Source organism: Charadrius vociferus, unplaced genomic scaffold, assembly GCF_000708025.1.
Source record: "Charadrius vociferus isolate BGI_N301 unplaced genomic scaffold, ASM70802v2 scaffold217, whole genome shotgun sequence".
NCBI lineage: Eukaryota > Metazoa > Chordata > Aves > Charadriiformes > Charadriidae > Charadrius > Charadrius vociferus.
Window position 1 is genome coordinate 3,641,998 of NW_009649190.1, and position 21,563 is coordinate 3,663,560.

General features: G+C 41.0%; 1 protein-coding gene across 1 annotated transcript in view; it reads left to right on the forward strand.

The window, feature by feature from the left end:
- The window catches only part of LOC104289921 (transcription initiation factor TFIID subunit 4-like), a 223,140-nt gene that overhangs the window by 189,636 nt on the left and 11,941 nt on the right, over positions 1-21,563 (forward strand). Inside the window, exon 8 of the mRNA XM_009888953.1 lies at positions 6,750-6,897. Within this exon, the coding sequence (XP_009887255.1) occupies positions 6,750-6,897 (148 nt within the window). The remainder of the gene's footprint in view (positions 1-6,749; positions 6,898-21,563) is intronic.

The window sequence follows — 21,563 nt, forward strand, 5'->3', positions numbered from 1 at the left end:
CAGGCTTTCCCAGCGAGCGAAGGCTTCGGGTGGCTGCAGGCAGAAATCAGATGCGCAGGAGTCTTTGAGAGGGAGAAATGGACAACCTACCACCAGCAGACCGTTGTTAGAGACCGTTGTCCTCTCAGAGCGGCTGTTCCCAGGCATACCAACTGCAGCATGTGGTTCCCACGCTTGCACCGCCTGCAGTCAAACTGCATTCGTTCCATAGGTCCCATATCTTCAGGTAATGCTGTACCTATAGGGCAGCGTGCAGCGGAACAGGGCTCAGTACAGGTCAAACCCGGGCAGCTTCTTAAGAAACCTTAATGTCCTTCAAAATGACAGAATCACAGACATGTGAAGTGGAGGGCAGAGGTGCAAGCAGAAATGTGTCAGGCTGAGGAAAGAATCAATAACTACATTTTATTGTGAATAAATGCGAAAGTCACTTTTGATAGGGCAATACCATGTAAATCTCTCAGATTTCCTTTGAATTCAGTTATCTGATAATTCTTCTAGTAATTGCCAAATTGAATTGGTATTTCTTCTAACGAATAGCCTTCTTTTTCAATTTGTTTTTAATATTCTAATTTATATCAGTGGTTTGTATTGATTTATTTAGTCTTGATGAAAATGTCCTTATCCAACTAAACTCTTGCCGTTTTCCATCCCCAAAACTTAAGTGGTTCATCATTTCTTCCCATGTCCTATAAATACCCCATAAACTAAGCTCCCCAAAAGGGCCTGTAGAGGCATCTTATGGGGAATATCTTCTGCCTCACAGCAGTGGTTGGCATACTGCTTGTCAAATATAGTGTCAAAAGAGGACTTGTGATGTCTATTGGATGTTTCAGAAACTAAGTAATTCTGCCAGATCACACATGCTTTATTACTGCATAAAATCCACACGTGATCTAAAAATACATCATATATCAATATTCTTTCTTGTCCTCTTTTACACACACATACATATATATACAGATGTGAGAGAAAGAATTTTATGTACATTGTCACTATAGAATAAGAGCAGATGAACTGATTGGGACAGAAAACTACGGGTTTGAGGTCAGTCTTCCTAGAACTTCTCATGTAGGGAGGACCTAAATCACATAGTCACAGAATGGTTTGATTTGGGAGGGACCTTAAAGATCACCTAGTTCCAACCCCCCTAACATGGGCAGGTACACCTCCCACTAGACGAGGTTACTCAAAGCCCCATCCAGCCTGGTCTGGATAGTATTGCATCAAATATTATCAAGGTTCCTTTTTACTTTTTCTGCTATTAAATCTGTGTACAAAATGAGTATGTTTATATAATGTAGATGTTTAGTATCGCTATGCTTAGTCAATATTTTTTTTCCCTGCAACAGTGTGTTCAATGAGACAGTGTGAGTAGTTACTCAGCTTCATAATTACCAGTAACATAATGAATAATTACTCATAATGCATACTGTTTCATTTTCAGGAATATTAAAGGTTAACTCATGTGGATGCTATTATATCCCTTTTAAATTTTTATCACTTTTGGCTAGCTATGTCTCACATGCATTTTGCCACAGAAACCCAAAGTAGTTTGCATATCAGACTTTTCTGTAGGTCAGGCAAAGTAATTACAATTTATTGTTTCCTGCTAATGCAGATGACATCTATTTTCCTTTGATAAAATAGCTATTTTTTACCAACTAAAATTAGGTGTGAGCCAGTTTTTTAAGAACTAGCTGACGTTCATGTCTCGGCGTATATTTAAATTGTGCTATTTAATCGTGAGCATCATGTGGTCAGCCATTTATTATGCACTTCATGTGATAGTCTCTTAAGTATCTCAACGATTGTTCATGTGCGTGCTACAAGTCTGTAGTTACAAACCGGAGATGGATCAGCCTGTCTTAGAAAGGCAGCCTCGGTGCTGGGTATAGATAAAATGAAGTGCACTCTGTAAGAAATTTAAGGATGCTAATTAGCGTGAAGGCTATTGCATGAACATTGTGTCACTCAGAGCTGTAGGTATTTTTCATTTATGTTGTTTTATAGCATTTTTCTATTATGACTAAAGAGTGTAGGCCTGATCTTGTTTTTATTATCCTCTCTATTCGAGCAGACAAATCTATTGCTCATAAAGTCTGACAAACTGAGATGGGAACTGCTTACTCCCTCCTGAGCTCCATGAACATCATCATAAAGGGCATCATAGTTTTTAATATATATATAACCTTTTCTGTATGCAGTACAACTTCTTCCACTTCAGGTAGTGCCACCACAGTTTTATTAAAACAGAACTCCAGGGGAATATTTGAGGAAGACAGAAGTTTCATCTCAGGCAGGCATGCAGAATTGCACCCTCGTAAGAAAGGAAAGAGCTTGAAAGGAACTTTCCAAAACTGCGGGAATGAGAGCCCTGGGATCTCAGCCCTGTTTCCAGAGTTGGCCGAGCAAAAAGGGGTTGGGTTTGTTTATTCTCCTGTTGACTCCTGGAGTCTTTCACCTCTCCCTGCACAGTCACCAGGCTTCAGTGGGAGGAATGAGGAACAGGAGGTGAGGGTTTGAACCCAAACATACTGGAGAAAGCAATTCCTGAGTGCACGCTGTAATCCCTTGTGTGCTAATGTGCAAAAGTGGGGAATAATTTCTTCCTCCTGAGAAGTTTTTGAAGAGAATTACGACTGAATTCAGTGAAGTCTGAAAGTGCATGAGATGAGTTTGTGGGACCAGCCCTTTCAGAGCTGAGGTGCCTTTACATCCCTTTCTCTGAACCTCCCAGCAAAGGTTAAACACATCACACACATAGATGCCAATGCCACAGTGGCTGCTTGGGTTTAGACCTAACGTAGGAACATTCGGTGCAAAAAAGAGATAAAGAGTGATTTTAGGACTACATCATTCTGGAAAACTCGTGTTCAAAATCACTCTGAGATGCAGGAGTGATTTATCTTGCCTACAACCAGTTGCCTCCAATCACTCAACTGTAATCCATCTTAATTCACTCCTCCCAGGTTTTTTAAACACTCTTTTTTTAGTCCTAAAACTTATTCAGTGAAGACCCAGCCATAGCTTTACATATACTTCTTTTCTCTCAAATCATTTTTTCTCCCCCTTTGAATAAATAACCTCATTTTCTCCTTAGAGACTATATAAAGCATTTTTTTTTTATTTTTTTAATTCTGTTTTACAGTATTCAGAATGGTTTGGCATTCAGCAGTAGATAAACAGATGAGTTTATTATTGTTTACTTAAAAAACTGACCAAATATAAATTCCTTATCATTACCTTTCACAAGCTTGCTTATAGTACTCTTACAGTTTTCAGAAGATAGTCGCATTTTTTACTATTTCCCGTAATTTGCATTTTTCTGACCTGCACTTTTATTCAACAAAAATGAGATACCTTCTTAAAACTGCAGAATCATAGAGAGTAAATCCATAGAGGACACTTATCATTCAAAAAAAAAGATAAATTACTCCTCTACCATTCAATTGTCTGAGGATAACTTCTATACACCCACACACTCCCTTGAGCCCCTGCATGGGATTGTTTAGGTGTTTTCATTAGAGGATAAATAGAATTAGAGCGAACTGTTTATAGGAACCGTTTAAGAGGCATGAAACATGAAAATATGACCGTAATAAAGACAATGTAGTTCCTCTGGAATGGTATTATCACTTGGTTTCTCTCTATACATATAATAGGAACGACGCTGCGTAACTTTAAAATGTGGGTATGCTATACACAACATCCAGAAAGTTACATGTCAGCATTTCCCACGTTAGCTGCAATTTGAGGCAATACCTGGCTAAGGAAAGCAATATGTCATCCCAGTTGTACTCTGTGCTGCTTGGGGAGAACACTGTTACCTGCCACCGTCAGTCCACAGCTCCTGCCGTATTAAGGCTGGCATGAATACAGCTTCTTTTGAAATTCTGAAAACTTTGATATTTTGTCATTAAAACGTCTCTGTGTACTTAAGCAGGCATTTTAAAGTGCACTGGCATGTTTGGCGAGTCGGTGACATATTTGTCAGTGATAAGCTGCACGCCTTATCTTGTGAGTGGGCGCCTTCCTCCGTGTCGCGGGTTTAAGATGTGCTCATAGTGAAAAAATGCTACATTTCAGGTCTAAGTATTTGCTAGAAGTAGCCTTCCGACTACAAATGGGTGTAGTCCCACATGCATTTATTCACCAGATAGCCTCAGATGGCAATGGAGTGTTGGACAGTTTATGAAAGACATGAACTACCTCCATTCATCCCAGTGCTCTCTGAATCCTACTAAATTCCCAGTGTCCCTGCTTCAGTGCTTCAAAAGCAACAGAGGCAGGGGAACGTGTGGCAACGTGTCTGTCCTCTCAGCTGATGGCAAAACAGTCACACATTAAAATACAGGCTCAAATTGGTGGCCTTCTCTTGAGCAGGTTACAAGCTCAGACTGACCTGTCTATAAATAATTTAGAGGGTATAATTTAATCTGTGCGATGGATTCAATGTGTTTCCCCTGCATTCGGTGAGACCACGTGTATCGTATTACTTGGGGTATTCAGGTATCACTGAATAAAGTCCTCAGATTTTTCGTCATGGAAGCATAGGAGAGCACCTTTGTTCAGGAAAAATAATTAAGTGAAAACTTTATTCCAACAATGTACTGAGAAGTAAGCATACAATACTTAAAATGTAGCAGGTGCTAAAGTTTGCCTGAGTCATGGGACATTCTGCTAGGATCCTGATTCACTTATATCTCAAGTATAAGAGTGCCTTGACTTAATCTATCTGGGGACTTCATGAACACTGACCTACAATTCACAGGATGCTCCTCCACACGAGCTCCTTTTGTGGACACTTTTGACATGTAGTTTGTGTAAGGTAGTTTACCACTTTCGTGTATTTGTAACCTCCCTTGTTCAAAATAGCTTCCCTTTGTAGACAAACATTTTTATCGCTGAATACTGTTTTCTTGATCTTGCAGAAGACTTCCTTCACTCCAAATGCTGAATGTGCTTGGACTCCTGATGAGGGGGGAAAAAAAATAGATCATCTGGCTGTAGTGTTGGGATGAATTGAGTTCATTGTGCCAGAAATATTTTGAATTCTCATAAAGGTCCCGGAAGCGAAGCACTTAGGCTGGAAAACAATAAGCAAAACCACAAATGTAGGGTGGAAAAAAGGAAAGAATCTACAAATACGTAGGGTATGGAGTGCCGAGCTATTAAATTATCCTATCAATTGGCAATACCGTTAGACGTAGGTGCATTTAAAAACTGATGAACTTGCTCTGTTGAGATCTTTGTTACAGAACTCACTCACTGGTGCATGACGCTGGGCCCAGAAGTGCTTTCCCAGATTTATGTGGAAAAGTACTTACGAGAAAAAGTATTTCTTGTTGAATGTAGTGTTTTAATACCAGAAATCTAGTACCTTTTCTTTCCATTATTTTGTCAAAGCTGCTTGATTTAATCCAAAGGAGCAGAATTTTTCAGCATGTTAGAGAATGATTTTTTTTAAGAGAAGTAAACCAGATACCATGTTATTTCACTTGTATCCTCTCTTCTGCTTACTGATAAGTGGCCTGATCTCAATCCCACTGAAATCACTGAGATTTCTGATTTTATTCAAAAACAGGAGCGTGCCTGTCATCAGTTTCCATTACTCTCCAGAAGCAGGGTTAGCTGTGTGGCAAAGCGGGGATAGGTGCCTCAGCACTGCCGGTTATTAGCACTGTCCAATTCTGGTGAAGAGCACAGCTTTCTTAAATTGGGGTGTGCTTTGCCTGCTGTTGTGTCCTGCCTAATCAGCCCCTCTGTTGGCAGGGTTATTGCTGATGAGGTAGACCACTGGAATTGTACTTCTGCACTTTGGATGTTATAAACATGTCGTTAAACCATCTGGTTTGGCTTGTCATTTGGGTAAAACTGATGAAGAAATTAGTCCTTGATGGGGACCTCCAAGGGGTAGTTTTCTATGTTGTTCCTTCTTATCCAGTAGCCCCAATATTCATTCCAAACTACGATGTGGACTTTCATAGCTGAATTGCTTTTAAAATAAAAGGCCTGTATTTTCAACTTGAAGCAGAAGCACATCATTCTAGGCTAAAAGAAGTTATCTCCTCCTTGGTTTGTTACATATAGGACCACCTGGGAGGCAATATAAAATGGATGCAGAAATCCTCAAAATCAACTACAAAAAAAACCCCACAAAAGGTGTTTGTAAGCAATTCTAGTGATTCAGCTGTAACTTAAAATTTGGAAATAAAAGCATTTTGTTTGAGCAGCCTTTCTTAAAGATATTTCACTTTACTTTTTCCAGGAGCCACTGATGTGATGCCTCCACATTTTTTTTCCAGCTTAATCTATTGGGTCAAACGGTGAACAGATGAAGGCAGCAGAAGAATCTGTCTTCTTTCTGCCTCCCTTCAAAGCGTGAAGTAGCTGTGGGCCTGAATTATGAACGTTGTCCAGATCAGTGGCTGGAATAGCTTTTTTTGGCCCCACACAAAAATAATGAGATCAGTGAGACCAAGGCAAGGGGAAGCTCGGGAGATGTATCCCATTCTCACCTTGCACAAACCAGTTCCACTGCTGGCCACAGGTGGAAGAGGCAGAATTTATCTTCTTTATTTTCTTATGAATATCCTGGTCATGCCCAGTCTTCAACTGACAGTCACAGAGTACTGCCATTTCAACCAGGAAAGCAGAGTGTTAGTTCATGTAATTTTTTAGTTGCTTAATAATCGTGTTATTATTGGCTTGAACGCTGTTGTACTTAGACATGCTGTCTTTTCTAGGTAACATTTCGGACAAGAATCTACCACTGTAATATTAACAGCCAAGGCGTCATCTGCCTGGACATTTTAAAAGACAACTGGAGCCCAGCATTAACTATTTCTAAAGTTCTTCTCTCCATCTGCTCCCTCCTCACAGACTGCAACCCGGGTAAGATGAATTAACTTTCACATTCGCGTTCATTCACGTTTCATATTTGTTCAGCTACCAGGATGTGGTCAGCATGCTGTTTTACCACTACCTACTAAAAAAAGACAAAAATGTAGATTTTAAATGCCGTTCATTTAAATTAATACATAGTATAGAAAGAAAGCACAATTTCAGGAGCTCAAGTGCATTTTTAGTACTTGAGAATAAAAATCTTTTAATTCCAAAAGTCTAATCAGTAGAAAGTACCTTGTAGTAGGCACTAATTTGGATATTACAACCAGGATATTAGTACCAAGAAATATTAATGAGTTAATAAATATTGAAAAGGAAAGCTTTCATTTAAATATGCTGATAATGTGTTCTCTGAAAAGAATATTAATAGTACTGACAATGATAGATGTCTAACACAGACTCTACAAATAATGAAAATTAATTTAAATGAGGTTTATTCAATATCCTGGACAGCCAGTATGAGTATTCAAAGCAAGCTGTCATTCTTATTAACTAGCATAGCACTTAACCTCTTCCCTCAGCTCTTTTAGATTTGTTTTCTGCCATTGACCACTAGGTCTGTAATTTCCACTTTCTCTTACCCTGTTTACCAATGACTGTTTCTGACTGTAGCCCTGGAAAATCGTAATATATAGAAATTATGAAAGACTCGTTAAAGAAAAATCAAGTGATCTGTTTGCACATTGTGAGGGTTGTTGCTGGTTTATTTTTTATTGTACACTTCATTTTTTTTTAATTTGCCAGCTAGTTTTTAAACCTTTAGGTTTCCTGTTTTTACAGTTTTCTCTCCAACAAAAGGGCTTAAAATTGCTTTGCAAAGGGCAGAATGTGAGATCCCTGTGTAATCAAGGGCTGAGTCAAAAGCTGTAACAGAAGACTGAATTATTTCCAAGCTCAAAATAAGGTGAAAGTGGGCAAAAATGCAATTGACTCTTTTTATTTTCATGTGGATTTGTTATTGTATATAGCATTAAAGCTTGTGGCGTTCCTTCCAGCTAAGCATTGAGGTGGTAAAGGGGCCCTGTGTTACCATTTCAGGCACATTTATTTCAGGTGTGTTAGACGCTCTCTGCTTACATCTCTGAAAGATTGACGTCTGCTAGTGTCTACCCCAAAATATGCAGAGATGCCTGTAGGAGGACAGGCAGATGGATGACAGAAGTATAAAGAAAAGCAAATGAATTATTTGCTCATGTGTCTTAGAGACTAAGTGAAGAGTGAGAGACACTGCAAAGCTGTGTTGGGATTGAGAAACTGGCGATCAGTATGTGTTCATTTGTGGTCACCTCCCTTTGGAGGGATACAGTCAACTTGCAAGCTGACCACTTTCCTGTAGTGATTTGAAATTTAGAAATTTACTACCTCTGCCCTCTCAATCTTTTTCTTTCCTTTAGGCTATTTTACAGATGCTGTCAAACACCAGTTTTAGCTGACCGAGTGTGTAGGAGGAACACTGGAAACAGTTACCCATAATATATTATCATATGCAACAAGTTAACATACTGAAAACGGGAGGTTATTCTTCCCTTCCGTTTCTTTCAGTTGGTAGCCATAATAAGCATTCTCATGGCCATAGGAAATAAAACAATTTTACAGTGTTTCATTTTCAAATGTTCTCTTTAGTTACAAAGTAATTTTAGATTTTTTTACTACTTCACGTTGAAATTTTCCTATGATTTTTTGAGGAATTAATGCAATTTCTTAATTTGTATTGTGAATTCCCCTCTTATGAGGCGCTCATGGCAGGTAGCTGTGAACTGCGGAGTCATTTTTGCCTTCCTTTGAGATCGCCTGTTTTGTGTTAGATACTTTTTTTATTAAAAAGTGAACTTTGAGTGTTAGTTACATACAGCAAGGGGCTTGCAAAAACGTACAAGTTCTTACTTTTCAACATATTGCCTAATATGCTACAGCTTGTTCTGGTTGTACTGCCTGTCCCGTTATTTTTTTATGACATTTTATCATTAACAAATGATTGGTTCCTTGCCATCCAGATTGAACGTGATGGACGGATGGATGGATAGATAGATAGATGATAGAAATATACATCACTGGTATATGTATCACTGAGATACCTATCGCAGAGGTATATCACATATGTGTGTACGTATATCGATAGAGGAACATGCATATATGTATTTTCCTCTCTGTCAGCTGGGAGTAATTTTCTAATCCCTCGGTCCTCTCTTCATCTAACTAGTCTGCCCCTTTCTAAAGGCAGAAACCCAACAGGGGTCTCGATTTGATAAGCAACTTTGAACTCTTTGTTCACCATTCATCAGCCAGAAGCAGATCAGGTCAAATGGAAAGGCAACACTGAATCTCCCACAAACACAAACACTTGGGATGGGCGAGATTTCCACCCCCAGCCTCTCTGAAGGGAAAAATCAAGTATCAGTTACCCCCTAGTCTTACATTTATGCAAATCTTCATTAGAACAACAAATAGCACTAAGAATGGCAGCTAATTAACCCTCAGTCATACACAGTGATTAAACGGAGCTGGAGCACAGCTGCAGCTTCATTGGCAAGCGCTGCTATTCTTCTCCAGCAGGCTGAGCAAATGAAAAGAGGTATTTGCTCCTGCCGCTCCTGTCATTCACACAGTAATCTACAAAAGCCACGGAGAGAGTCTCTTTCCTCCCCGGTTATACATCACCGCCCTTTGTTCCCTATCACTCCAGGCAGGAGCGAGTTTGTCCTTTTTAAACAACTAATACAATCCTTTACTCATAAGCTGTCTCAGACCCTTCAGTCCTGATTATTATTAATTGTCTCTATTTTGCTTGGCAGTATCAGCCAGTAAACTGTGTTAATGAAATGTCTGAATTTTGTAACAGCTGGCTGAGGTTTTTGTTGTGGGGGGAAGGGGTGCCGTAGGGTTTGCGTATGAGCGAACATGTGTGAATTATCTGGGAGTGCGAGAGAGCCAACTGGAATGGTATCAGAGAGATGGGAGAGATGATGGGGTATGCTAGCATTCAATCTGGGGATTCGTATTTTTCTTTAAGGTAGTACTCTGGGGCACAGCACACAGCTTTTGCTACCAAGCAGGGCCCCAATCCTGTAAATATTTTGGCATGCGCATGAGCGACCCTACAAAACCTGATAGATACACTCATCTGTATGAAACCGAGTATGTAAGTGCTTGTAGGCTCGGTGCTTGAGCACTGAAAATGTTTACTTCCAGTGCTAGCTGCTAGGGCTCGCCTACGTGGGCAGTTTGTTACTTCAGAGTAACTCCATCTGTGGACACTCCCCTCTTTGAAAATATATTAAGTCAAGTCACGAAAAACTGTCTTACTTGGAGTATAAGTCAACTGTACTTTAAGTATTCAAGCGGAGCCGGGGGAGTATAAATTCCCACACTGCCTTAATCTGAAGGAGCTTTCGAGTGTGGATGGCCCCTGAGGTTTTGTATTTTTACTGAACTTCAAGTATGAAAACAAGTTAATTATTTTTATATTTAAAGAGCTGGTGATGCTGATCTGGGCTGAAATGCTTACTGTTCTCAGTTGGTCATTGCCACCTCGGCCCTGCCAAAGGTTCTCAAGCCCCAGGAAAATTCTCATTTGCAAATGCTTCGGAGAAAATAAATTGAAACACAGACGAGACTGTGCTGTAACTTTTTTCTTTGCATGGCCTCCTTCTTCACACGTTCAAAGTCTGAACTTGGCTGGCCTGATTATCCCCAATGTCTGAACGCTCTAAGGGCAAATCATGGCTGCTTAATAGCACGTGGCTAAGTCTTGATTAGGACCTGCCTCTTCAATTCTGGTGTCATCCTCTGCCTCCGGCTCCTTACCATTTTTCCCACACACAAATTCTACAACCAGTGGCGATTTTATCCCTCGATCGTACTATTGATGTTCCTGAACCGAATGCTTCGGCACTGCTCCTGCCCTGTTTCCCATGTTCACAAACTTGAACATAGGAAGTTCCATCTAAACATGAGGAAGGTTGTCTTTACTTTGAGAGTGGCAGAGCACTGGCACAGGCTGCCCAGAGAGGTTGTAGAGTCTCCTTCTCTGGAGACATTCCAAACCCGGCTGGACGCTGTCCTGTGCAACCTCCAGGTGACCCTGCGCGGGCAGGTGGGTTGGACTAGATGATCTCCAGAGGTCCCTTCCAACCCTGACCATTCTGTGATTCTGTGTGGCAGGCTGTGCCTGGCTGCGAGCTCCTGCGATGAGGATGTGCACGGTGGTGCAGACGGAGGATAAGAGGGGCAGCCTGAGCCAGGGCCAGCCACAGCATTGCTTTCCCACAAATGTGCCCGGTTAGGCTGAACGCTTGGCTGGCTGCTGTAACCAAAAAAAAAAAACTGCTGAAGGGCTCTATGAGAGCCTCGCTTGCTGTGCTCTTTAGAAACTGCTGCCTGATTTCTAGCTTGAACTGACTCATGGGAATTTTATACCCACTTGGTTTTAAGCAAATGTTATCCTATAGCTAAAGTGACTGTTTTCCTGTTTTTCATTTTCGATGTTCTAATGAAGAGCCATCCTCTTTCCTCCTGGTCTTTATTTGCTGCACGCTAACCAGACCTGTGTCTATTAGCCTCCTTCCGTAAGAGTGGCTTTCCATTCCCCTGCTTGTCCTCGCAGCCCCCTCCTGCCCCTCCATCGCGCTGCAGTCATCCTTCCTCAACGTGCCTGACTCGTGTGGAGTTCAGCGGGGCAGGAGGCACGGCTAGACAGACTAACCCGCTCATCATCCCCGTCAGCCCGGTTGAAATATTTACTGCTCCCCGCTGGATGTCCCTACCTCACTGGCAGACCTGTCAAAGGTTATTTCTTCCTTAGCCCTGTCATTTTCACTGTTTGTCTTCTTTCCAACCCAATTTAGTGAAATGATAGAGAAAGGAAAAGGGAAAAAAGGAAAAGGGAAAGGAAAAGGAAAAAAGGGAAAGGGAAAGGAAAAGGAAAAGGGAAAGGAAAAGGAAAAAAGGGAAAGGGAAAGGAAAAGGAAAAGGGAAAGGAAAAGGAAAAAAGGGAAAGGGAAAGGAAAAGGAAAAGGGAAAGGAAAAGGAAAAAAGGGAAAGGAAAAGGAAAAGGAAAAGGAAAAGGAAAAGGAAAAGGAAAAGGAAAAGGAAAAGGAAAAGGAAAAGGAAAAGGAAAAGGAAGGAAGAGAGAGCAAAAGAGAGAAAAAGCTTTTGCTAGAAAAGGGCGTTAACCTCTGGCAAAGGCAATGTACAAACAACTGACATCAGTACCCACTTCACCTGGGTCAGCACTGGCCAGGTGAGTTGGTCTGACGCTGCTCTCCGATACTCCAGTGGCATATTATCTTAGCAATGTAAAGTTGCTTGTCCCTTGTTATCCTTTAAGCCTACCAGAAAGTGTGAGACAGTTTGTGCAGTGTTACATGTCAAGTTTGCTGTGAATGTAGTTTGAGATTGAAGCATATGTGTCCGCACAGTAAGTAAACGTGCTTATAAGAGTAAATGAGTTGGACAGATACTGCTACATTACTTTGATGTGAGCCCCATCAATTTTTATAGAAGTTGCAGTTGCTCGGCACATCTGAAAAGTAGACTACTTATCATAAAAAACTTTGCAACGCATATTGTGGTTTTCAAATATAATGTACCTCGGTTAGAAGTATAGTGCTGGTGTTTTACAAGTACTGCCATGAATCATGAATTTACTAGATGGTTTCATACTTTGTTAACCCACATTAAGTAACGTGGCTGTGCATTTTAATGACTTACATTTATCTAAGCATAGATAAACAAAGTAAAACAAGATTCTAAGATTATAGGGATCTTTACTTGTCTCACTAAGGGACACAAGACATGCTTTCAAGCTTTCTTTGTATGAGTCATCCTTATGTTTTGCCTTTATCTTCCCCAGAAACTTCATTGTTTTCATCACAGAGTAGGTATAACCGGCAATTTTGGATAACATACTATTGTTGTTTTTCTCTTGCAATTACAAGTTATCCGTGTGGTTTGGCATGATTTAGGTTTGCCCAAATTTTCTGCCAAAAAAATATTAACACCCTTACCTGCACCTGCTTGAGGGTGGTGGTATTGAGGAAACTTTAGAGATGGGATACAGTTATTACGATATTCTTTTTCCTTTTTCTTTTTTTTTTCCCCTTGTCATTTTCCTAAAGGTTTGTAAGGTTCTGTACTCTTACTGCTGAGAGTATAAATCCCAGTTCTGTCATCCTTTGCAGAAAAGGATTCAATAGTGTAATTTAATGCATATCTTTGATCCCCAATGGGATCTGAAACAGCACTTTGGAGCGTCACTTTTCAACATAAGCATAAAAGCCCTAAAAGCCTGAACAGTATTTGCCCTGCTACAAAGCTGCTAGAATTGCTGCTGTCTGTTTCCAGGACCTTTGCAAAACAGGAGTAGGTGGGGAGATTTAAGTCAGAAAACACGAGAGGGGAAGAATTGAATTAGCGTACTGTCTTGATTTCTCAGCCCGTTTCCCTTTCAGCAGTGTACACATTCAGAGGGAAGTTGATGTCCTGCTGCAGTGCCACCACCCTATCCCTCGGCAGGTTTGCCTTCAGCAGCCTTCCCGAAACTCGCTGTTGGAATCGCTCTGGCCGGGGTGCATACCTGCATGCCTAGCAGGAGGCCCCAGGGTACAGGCGCAAGTGCAATGTGATTAGATCAGGTGTTTAGAAAGTTTTGAGCGCCTCCATATTTTGAACTTGTGTTCGTATTTGGGAAATCTAAGCTTCATCCAAATGCTTGTTTGTAGCAATTCATGGAGTCATAGAATGGTTTAGGTTGGAAGGGACCTTAAAGACCATCTAGTTCCAACCCCCCTGCTATAGACAGGGGCATGTCCCATTAGATCATGTTGCTCGAAGCCCCACCCAGCCTGGCCTTGAACAGATCCAGGGATGGGGCCTCAGCAACTTCTCTGGGCAGCCTGTTCCAGTGCCTCACCACCCTCAAAGTGAAAAATTTCTTCCTGATATCTAGTCTAAAACTACCCTCTTCCAGTTTGGAGCCATCACCCCTCATCCTATCACTACATGCCATTGTAAAAAGTCCCTCCTCATCTTTCCTGTAGGCCCCCTTTAGATACCGGAAGGCTGCTGTAAGGTCTCCCCAGAGCCTTCTCTTTTCCAGTCTGAACAACGCCAACTCTATCAGCCTGTCTTAATAGGAGAGGTGCTCCAGCCCTCTGATCATCTTTGTGGCCTTCCTCTGGACTCGCTCCAACTGGTCCGCATCCTTCTTGTGCTGAGGGCTCCAGAGCTGGGCACAGTGTTCCAGGTGGGGTCTCACGAGAGTGGAGCAGAGGGGGCGAATCACATCCCTCAACTTGCTGGCCACGCTGCTTTTGGTGCAGCCCAGAACATGGCTGGCTTTCTGGGCTGCGAGTGCACGTTACCAACTCGCGTTGAGCTTCCCATCAACCAACACCCTCACGTCCTTCTCCTCACAGCTGCTCTCAATCCATTCTTAATCCATTGCCATTTAATTATCGATCCATTAATTCCTTAATCTCTACCAATTTGCCTAAGGTATTGGCAGGTAAATCTAGATAGGCCAGTTAAGAAAGTCCCTTGCTGCGCTGCCAGGAGCTCCTGCCCCCTGCACCACCCAAGGGATTGTCTTCTGCACGCGCCAGGCAAAGGGAAATAGGTTCATTTGAAACCTCTCAGGAAAACCCATCTCCCACCAGGAGTTGGAGCAAGGCTGCCAGCCTTCAATGTGATGCCCACTGACACGCTCCATTCTCCTGACTCTGCATTGGAATGATCATCTCTGGTGCAGGGGTACTAACATCCAAAATTGCCACAGCCACTTGCAAAGCGAGCATGTGTCAGCACGTTAGGTTCCACAGCAATAGCTGTGTTTTTTTCAGCCGATAAGCTCCAGCCATACCGGCATGCATTTTAATACACTAATAGATGTCCACTGTATTAATAAAAAAGATCTATTTTCAGAATTACTGTGAGATCTGAAAGTGCTAGCCTGTCCAAAAAAAAAAAAAAAGTTTAAAAATAAATCTAAGGCAGCTTAATAAAGGAAAATGTAACATAGCTGTAAAACTAAAATCTGTTCCATGCTGGAGAGTTTGGCTCCAAGTGAGGATTTGGCTGACTTGTGGTCACAGCTCTTCTGTTTGGCTTCCATGTTCGAACTCTAAAATAGCTACCCAGCCCCGGGTAATGAAGAACAGGTCCATGCCCCTCGCCACTCAGCAGACTGAATGTATCTTTTTTCTCTCTGTTCTTCCATATATCTCGGTCTAACAGGAAGCACGCATGATGTTTCTCCTCATCTGGTGCTTCTCCATAGCAGAGGCTGCTTTCTGTCAGTGCCAGTTCACGTCAGATGTTCCTTCTGCAATTTTTTAGACTTCCCAATTGTCATTCCTTCTTTTCCCCTCACCCCCTGGTTGTGAAGTGAATTTAGAAACTCTGGATGACAGCAAGTTCAAGGGATGAGCCACTTCTCATTTTCCTCATTCCTGTAATTTTTTTCCTTAAGGCCATAATCTCCACATTTTGCTACTATCAAAAAACTTTGCTTCAGAATCCGATCTGATTTTTTTCCTTCCCTTTTAGCAGCTTAAGAGCTTTGTTCAGTTTATCGCAAAGGACTATTAGTCTTTCCTCAGCCCAAATATATTCTGTACTGGTTTGTAGTGAAATTTTCTTTCCTTTTAGAACATTTTTGTCAAGATGTATAGAAAGCACAGAAAAATCATAAATAGTCCTTATGTAATAATCCAGAACATATTTGAGCAGATTTGTCAAATGTGATGAATATTCTGGAAAATTACTGAAATACTTAGAAGCTGGCAAAACAGTGTTTAATTTGTCCGATTTTATGAGGCTGGCTAAACCCTGCTACTTTGATTCTTCCCTGGCACCCACAGGCTACCAGGTGGAACGTCACAGCACAGTACTATCAGACATACAACAAAATAATCTCGTTTTGCCATATATCCTTTTTGTAAGCAGCAGAGGGTCGTGTAAACAATGAAATTGCTCTGTTGTCTGAGATTATTTATATTCTTTAGCTTGGAGCTGTTTTTCCCTTTTCTTCAGAGTTTGTATACTGTGCTCTGTCAGGAAACGGGCAGGTTTCTGGGCTGTTTTAGCACAATGGAAAATGCTCTCTTTGTATCTGAAGCAGGAAAATACTCTGCTGTATCACTCAAGCACGGCTACAAGTACGAGATGGTAAACAAAAGTTAGAGTGGCAAGCAATCAATTCATGTAGTAATGATTTTTGGGTTTTTTCTAAGTTGCAACATAACCTTTCTGTCCCTTATTAAATCTCTGCCTTGGGTTTTCTCCAAATGAAATGAGCTCACTCCGGAGGGTTTTGCTTAGCAAATACAAAATGTAGTGTGTGGTGGTTCTGTGGTCTTGGTGCTGCTGGACTGGGAGCAGAGTGGATGGGTGTTTTACATAAAGGCCGTTGTAATAAGTTGTCCTAAAGAAGCATGAAAGGAAAATGCAGCATAAAACTGCTGGGGTTTGTTCTGCTCTCAGTGAGGGCAGAGCCATGACATCAAAGGTGGGATCCCCTTGGGAAAAACCCATCACCAACAACTCCATTCACATGAGCAAAACGGTCCCATCAATTTCAACAAAGGGTTTTTTTTTGCCAGAAAGTACCTGTTTATCTTTAAATGCTGTATGTTCCCCTGCCTGTTTTGCAGAACATGCTATATATTTGTTGAAGTAAGATGTACATATTTGGACTGATCCTATCATATATTCCAGAGCTGATAGTTACAAATTCTTGATAGTCTATCAATGGTTTCTCTTTCCATTACTTTTAAAAGATACTGTACTATATTATCTATACTATAGTATGTATACAAGACTAATTGTTATTTTATAGTTTGAATCATTTACGGTTTCTCATATTATGAGCTGGACACGCAGTACCAATATGTTAACGGCATTTAGGTACCTGAAGATGCCAGCAGACAGCCGGCAGGGTTTTCAGTACTTCCCATGGGATTTAGGCATCTGAAGTCCCACTAGGAGTCTCTCTGCACTGCCAGGAAAAGACTTTCTGTACATCTGGTCTTTAAATATTTGCAGACACATACACCTATGTGTGTTAAACTCTGTGGATATGACTTATAAACACGAAATTAAACATATGTAAACACAAGCAATGCAGCAGCACTTTACGAAAATTAGGAATAGCTAAGCAATGAAAGAGAATTAATTTGCTTTGCCTTAAAGGGCTGATGAAAACGTTACAAGATTTTGTTCTTATCAATTGACTTAGTCCCCTCAACATGAACCCATGACTGTGGGGATTATTACAACAGCAGGAAAAACATTTGTGAACTGTCATCCCTTTAGTAGTTCTCAGGAAAATATGTCTTGGAATATCTCCTAATTATGTGTGCAGGGGTAGGAGGCTTGGATCGGGATTACTATTTATGTTGGCCTAAGTCTTTGCTCTTTTCGGTTGCACATTGACAACACCTTATGGTGTGGTGGGTTGACCCTGGCTGGGTGCCAGGTGCCCACCAAAGCCGCTCTATCAGTCCCCCTCCTCAGCTGGTCACGGGGGGGAGAAAATGTAACGAAAGGCTCGTGGGTCAAGATGAGGACAGGGAGAGGTTATTCACCAATTACCGCCACAGGCAAAACAGACCCAACTTGGGGAAAATTAATTTCATTTATTACCAATCAAATCAGAGTAGGGTAATGAGAAATAAAACCAAATCTTAAAAACGCCTTCCCCCCACACCTCTCTTCTTCCCAGACTCAACTTCACTCCCGAATCCTCTACCTCCTCCCCCTGAGCGGCGCAGGGGAACGGGGAACGGAGGTTGTGGTCAGTTCATCACACGTCGTCTCTGTGGCTCCTTCCTCCTCAGCGGGAGGACTCCTCACACTCTTCCCCTGCTCCAGCATGGGATCCCTCCCGTGGGAGACAGTCCTTCACGAATTTCTCCAACACGAGTCCTTCCCATGGGCTGCAGTTCTTCACGAACTGCTCCAGTGTGGATCCTTTCCACAGGGCGCAGTCCTTCAGGAACAGACTGCTCCAGCATGGGTCCCCCATGGCGGCACAAGTCCTGCCAGCAAACCTGCTCCAGCCTGGGCTCCTCTCTCCATGGGTCCACAGGTCCTGCCAGGAGCCTGCTCCAGCACAGGCTTCCCACAGACTCACAGCCTCCTTTGGTTGTCACCACAGGCTGCAGGGGAATCTCTCTGCCGACCAACCTGCTCCAGCCGGGGCTCCTCTCTCCATGGGTCCACAGGTCCTGCCAGGAGCCTGCTCCAGCACAGGCTTCCCACAGACTCACAGCCTCCTTTGGTTGTCACCACAGGCTGCAGGGGAATCTCTGCTCTGGCACCTGGAGCACCTTCTCTCGCTTCTTCTTCACTGACCTTGGCGTCTGCAGAGTTGTTTCTCTCATGTATTCTTACTCCTCTCTCTGGCGGCAATTGCACAGTTGGGTTTTTTTTTCCCCCTTCGTAAACATATTATCAGAGAGGCGCTACCACTGTCACTGATGGGCTCAGCCTTGGCCAGCAGTGGGTCCATTTTGGAGCTGGCTGGAGTTGGCTTTGTTGGACATGGGGGAAGCTTCTAGCAGCTTGTCACAGAAGCCACCCCTGTAGATTCTCTGCTACCAAAACCTTGCCACACAAACCCAATACGTACGGGTAGAAGTGGGTTGTTCATGAGCATAAGGCAATTCATGTGTTTAGATTCAGGCTATTCAAAGCTGACAAGACATCATTAAAAAGATTAACACAACTGTAGAAGTAAAGTTGTGTAGAAATACTTAGTTTTAAAGCCCCCACTATGGTTTCAGAAGTCTACAGCCTGTTTAAATATTTTTTTCTCTGAAAAGTGTTTGGAGCTATTTACGTAAGAATATTGGTGGGTTTATGTAATTTAGAAAGTGGATGGTAGAGATTACTTTTTCAAAATAAAATGTGCGATCTGGATTTAGTGGTATTCAAGGCATAAAGCAGTCATTAGCTGTAGCTCCAGATACCAGTCACACACGCATGTACCCTATTCTTTTTTTATCTGATGTATCTGTAACTCTGCAAAGAATAAACAGTAGAAGGAGGAGGAACACAGTCATTCTCTAGCAGAAAACCAGTACTACTTGGTTCAGTCAGGTACGTTGCCTGTAGCTGCTCATTGCTCAGTGGTTCAGTGAAAAGTGTAAAAATCCCTCAAAGCACTCAAAGTGGTAATATACTGGAGAGGAAATTCCCTCCTACCCACAGCTAACAATCATATTATGTGTTGAAGCATGAGCAGTAATAGCCTTTGTCTTGGTAACTTAAGTGGTACCATGACTAGTATGTTTTCTAATTCTTTTTTGATTTTCCTAAATTACCTTCTAATATTCCTGCACTATATTCGTGGAGGTGTTCAACTGTTTGGTGTATGAAGCATCTACTCCCTTTCAATTTTTGCTAAATGTGTTGGGTTTTTGTTTGTGTTCATTTCTCATTATGGAAAAGATAAGCAAGACCACTTTTTTTTTTACGTAATCATCTTTACAAAATTACCTGCCACATCTTATTTTGTCTTTTTTTTTTTTTTCCTGAAGAAATAAGCAAAGATTTCAAGCATTCGTTACATGGGAAAGGATTGACCATGGTGCTAGTGATTTCTTGTCCTTTTCAATAAGTTTTCTATTCCTATTTTGCTTTTATTTAAGACAGGGTGAGAAAAACTGAACTTCAGACACAATTATACCCAACCATCAGTTTATTAAATGGCATTTGATGAAATCAGAGATTGAGTAAAATGCAAATCAGTAAAGAGGCTTTGTACATCTGTGTCAAGAAGTAAATGTAAAGGGATGCAATTGGCACTTAGGAGAGTAAAGAGTCTTGTTACTCCCCTTAACTGTTCCTAACTTTTATTATTCCTCAAAAGGGGCTTCTAGAACATACAAAATTCAGACTTATCAGAAAAGTGGAAGTAAAGCTGGAAAAAAATACACCTGGCATTTTGGGTTTCTTTTTTCAAATAAAGCTTATAAAAGCTATATGAGAAATACACATACAGGGTTTTTAAACGTTTGTGCACTTCTGCTCAAGAAACACTGGGTTCCTATGAGCTTTACCTTAACCGTCATTAAATTAAAAGTACTTGACAAAATGCATGGGTGATGGATGCTACAAATACAAAAGGTTACAATTCATTTTCCTTCCAATAAACATGTGTAATTTAAAATAGTACCAGTGGAGGTTTCCTATGCCCATTACCTCAGAGAGAAGACAGGTAATTTAGCACATACACATAATAAATCTTTGTGTGAACCAAGACCAAAACAAGTCATCAATGTTAAATGTTTAACAATGTGAAGTATTCAAATAAATCTATTTGTTATTTCTCATCTATAAAATATAAAATCCTAGCTCAATTTGAATGAATTCCAAGATACGAAGTAAGCTGCTTTTTACTTTCAAAATACACTCCAATCATTTACAGTCATTGCCTGTATTTTCTTTGTTTCATGCAGGGTTTGTCTAGCCAATACAGACACGTTCTTAATTACCTTGGAATCTTTTGAACAAAGTAGATGATACAACAATTTTGGGCTTAACCAATTCTACTGGATATACTTTCTCACTAAGAGAACTATATATATTTAAGGGAAAAATAATTAAAACTAGAAAATCAATAAATTTAGACATCACATTTGCCTGTATTCCTACACTTAATTCTCTAATCTCTTAATAATTAAATGTAATGTTCATAATTCCCAGTTAGTACAAACAGATCAAATCTCAGCTGGAATAAACCAGCATCAGTCCCGCTAAATTTTTGTACGCCAGAGTTTTCATTTAGACTTTGTTCCGTTTTACTAAGTGGGGGGTTTGGGTGGTTTTTTCCTCCTCAGTACCTTTTTTAACATGAAAGCAAGGACAGATTTTGAAATTTCTTGCCATATGTTTCTAACTGCCTGTGAACCACCTTCAGGACCCTGATTAGCACAACTATTTTTAAGGCTGCTCCTTCCTGTTCTTAAAATACACTTATTCTTGTTTCACTGTAGAAATCACACTGTTCCACATTCTTTAAGTTCCTGCAAAGAAGCTTGCTACATTTGGCTCTCTGGCAGATTCACAATAAGAATGTAGAGTCAGTCCCGAAAAGTGAAATTTATAACCCTGGGTATAAGTATGTTAGCTATTAAATCACTTAGCCTCTCACTTTCTTGAGTAAGATTTCAGAAATCAGTATTCCTGAGTTGTTCGGATTGTACCTTCAGAGATGATTTACACTACTGCAAGGCACGTCTCTCTTATTTTGCATGGCTAATTTTCTACATTATTCAGCAGGGGAGGAGGAAACGGTTGTTTGTTTTTTACAGTTTTGCAGATCTATCAAAGGCAACAAATAAAACAAATTATATGCAGTGTGCGCTTCTGAATCCCTATTTTCACAGCAAATTAAGTTCAGGTGCATTAACTGGAGTAGCAGACAGTTACTTAAATAGCAAAATGTATGGTGTAATTGTCCCAAATTTAAGGATGGGCTGTACTGTAAGATTTCACATTCATATGGGATACAGAAATAGAGCTCTGATTAGTAAATTGTTTGTAGTATTTTCCATCTGTACAAGGCTTTGAAAAAAAGCTTTGCTATGGAATGGAGTATTTGCAACTTCAAGATGAATTAGATTTCAGAAAATTCTCAAGGGACGGAATCC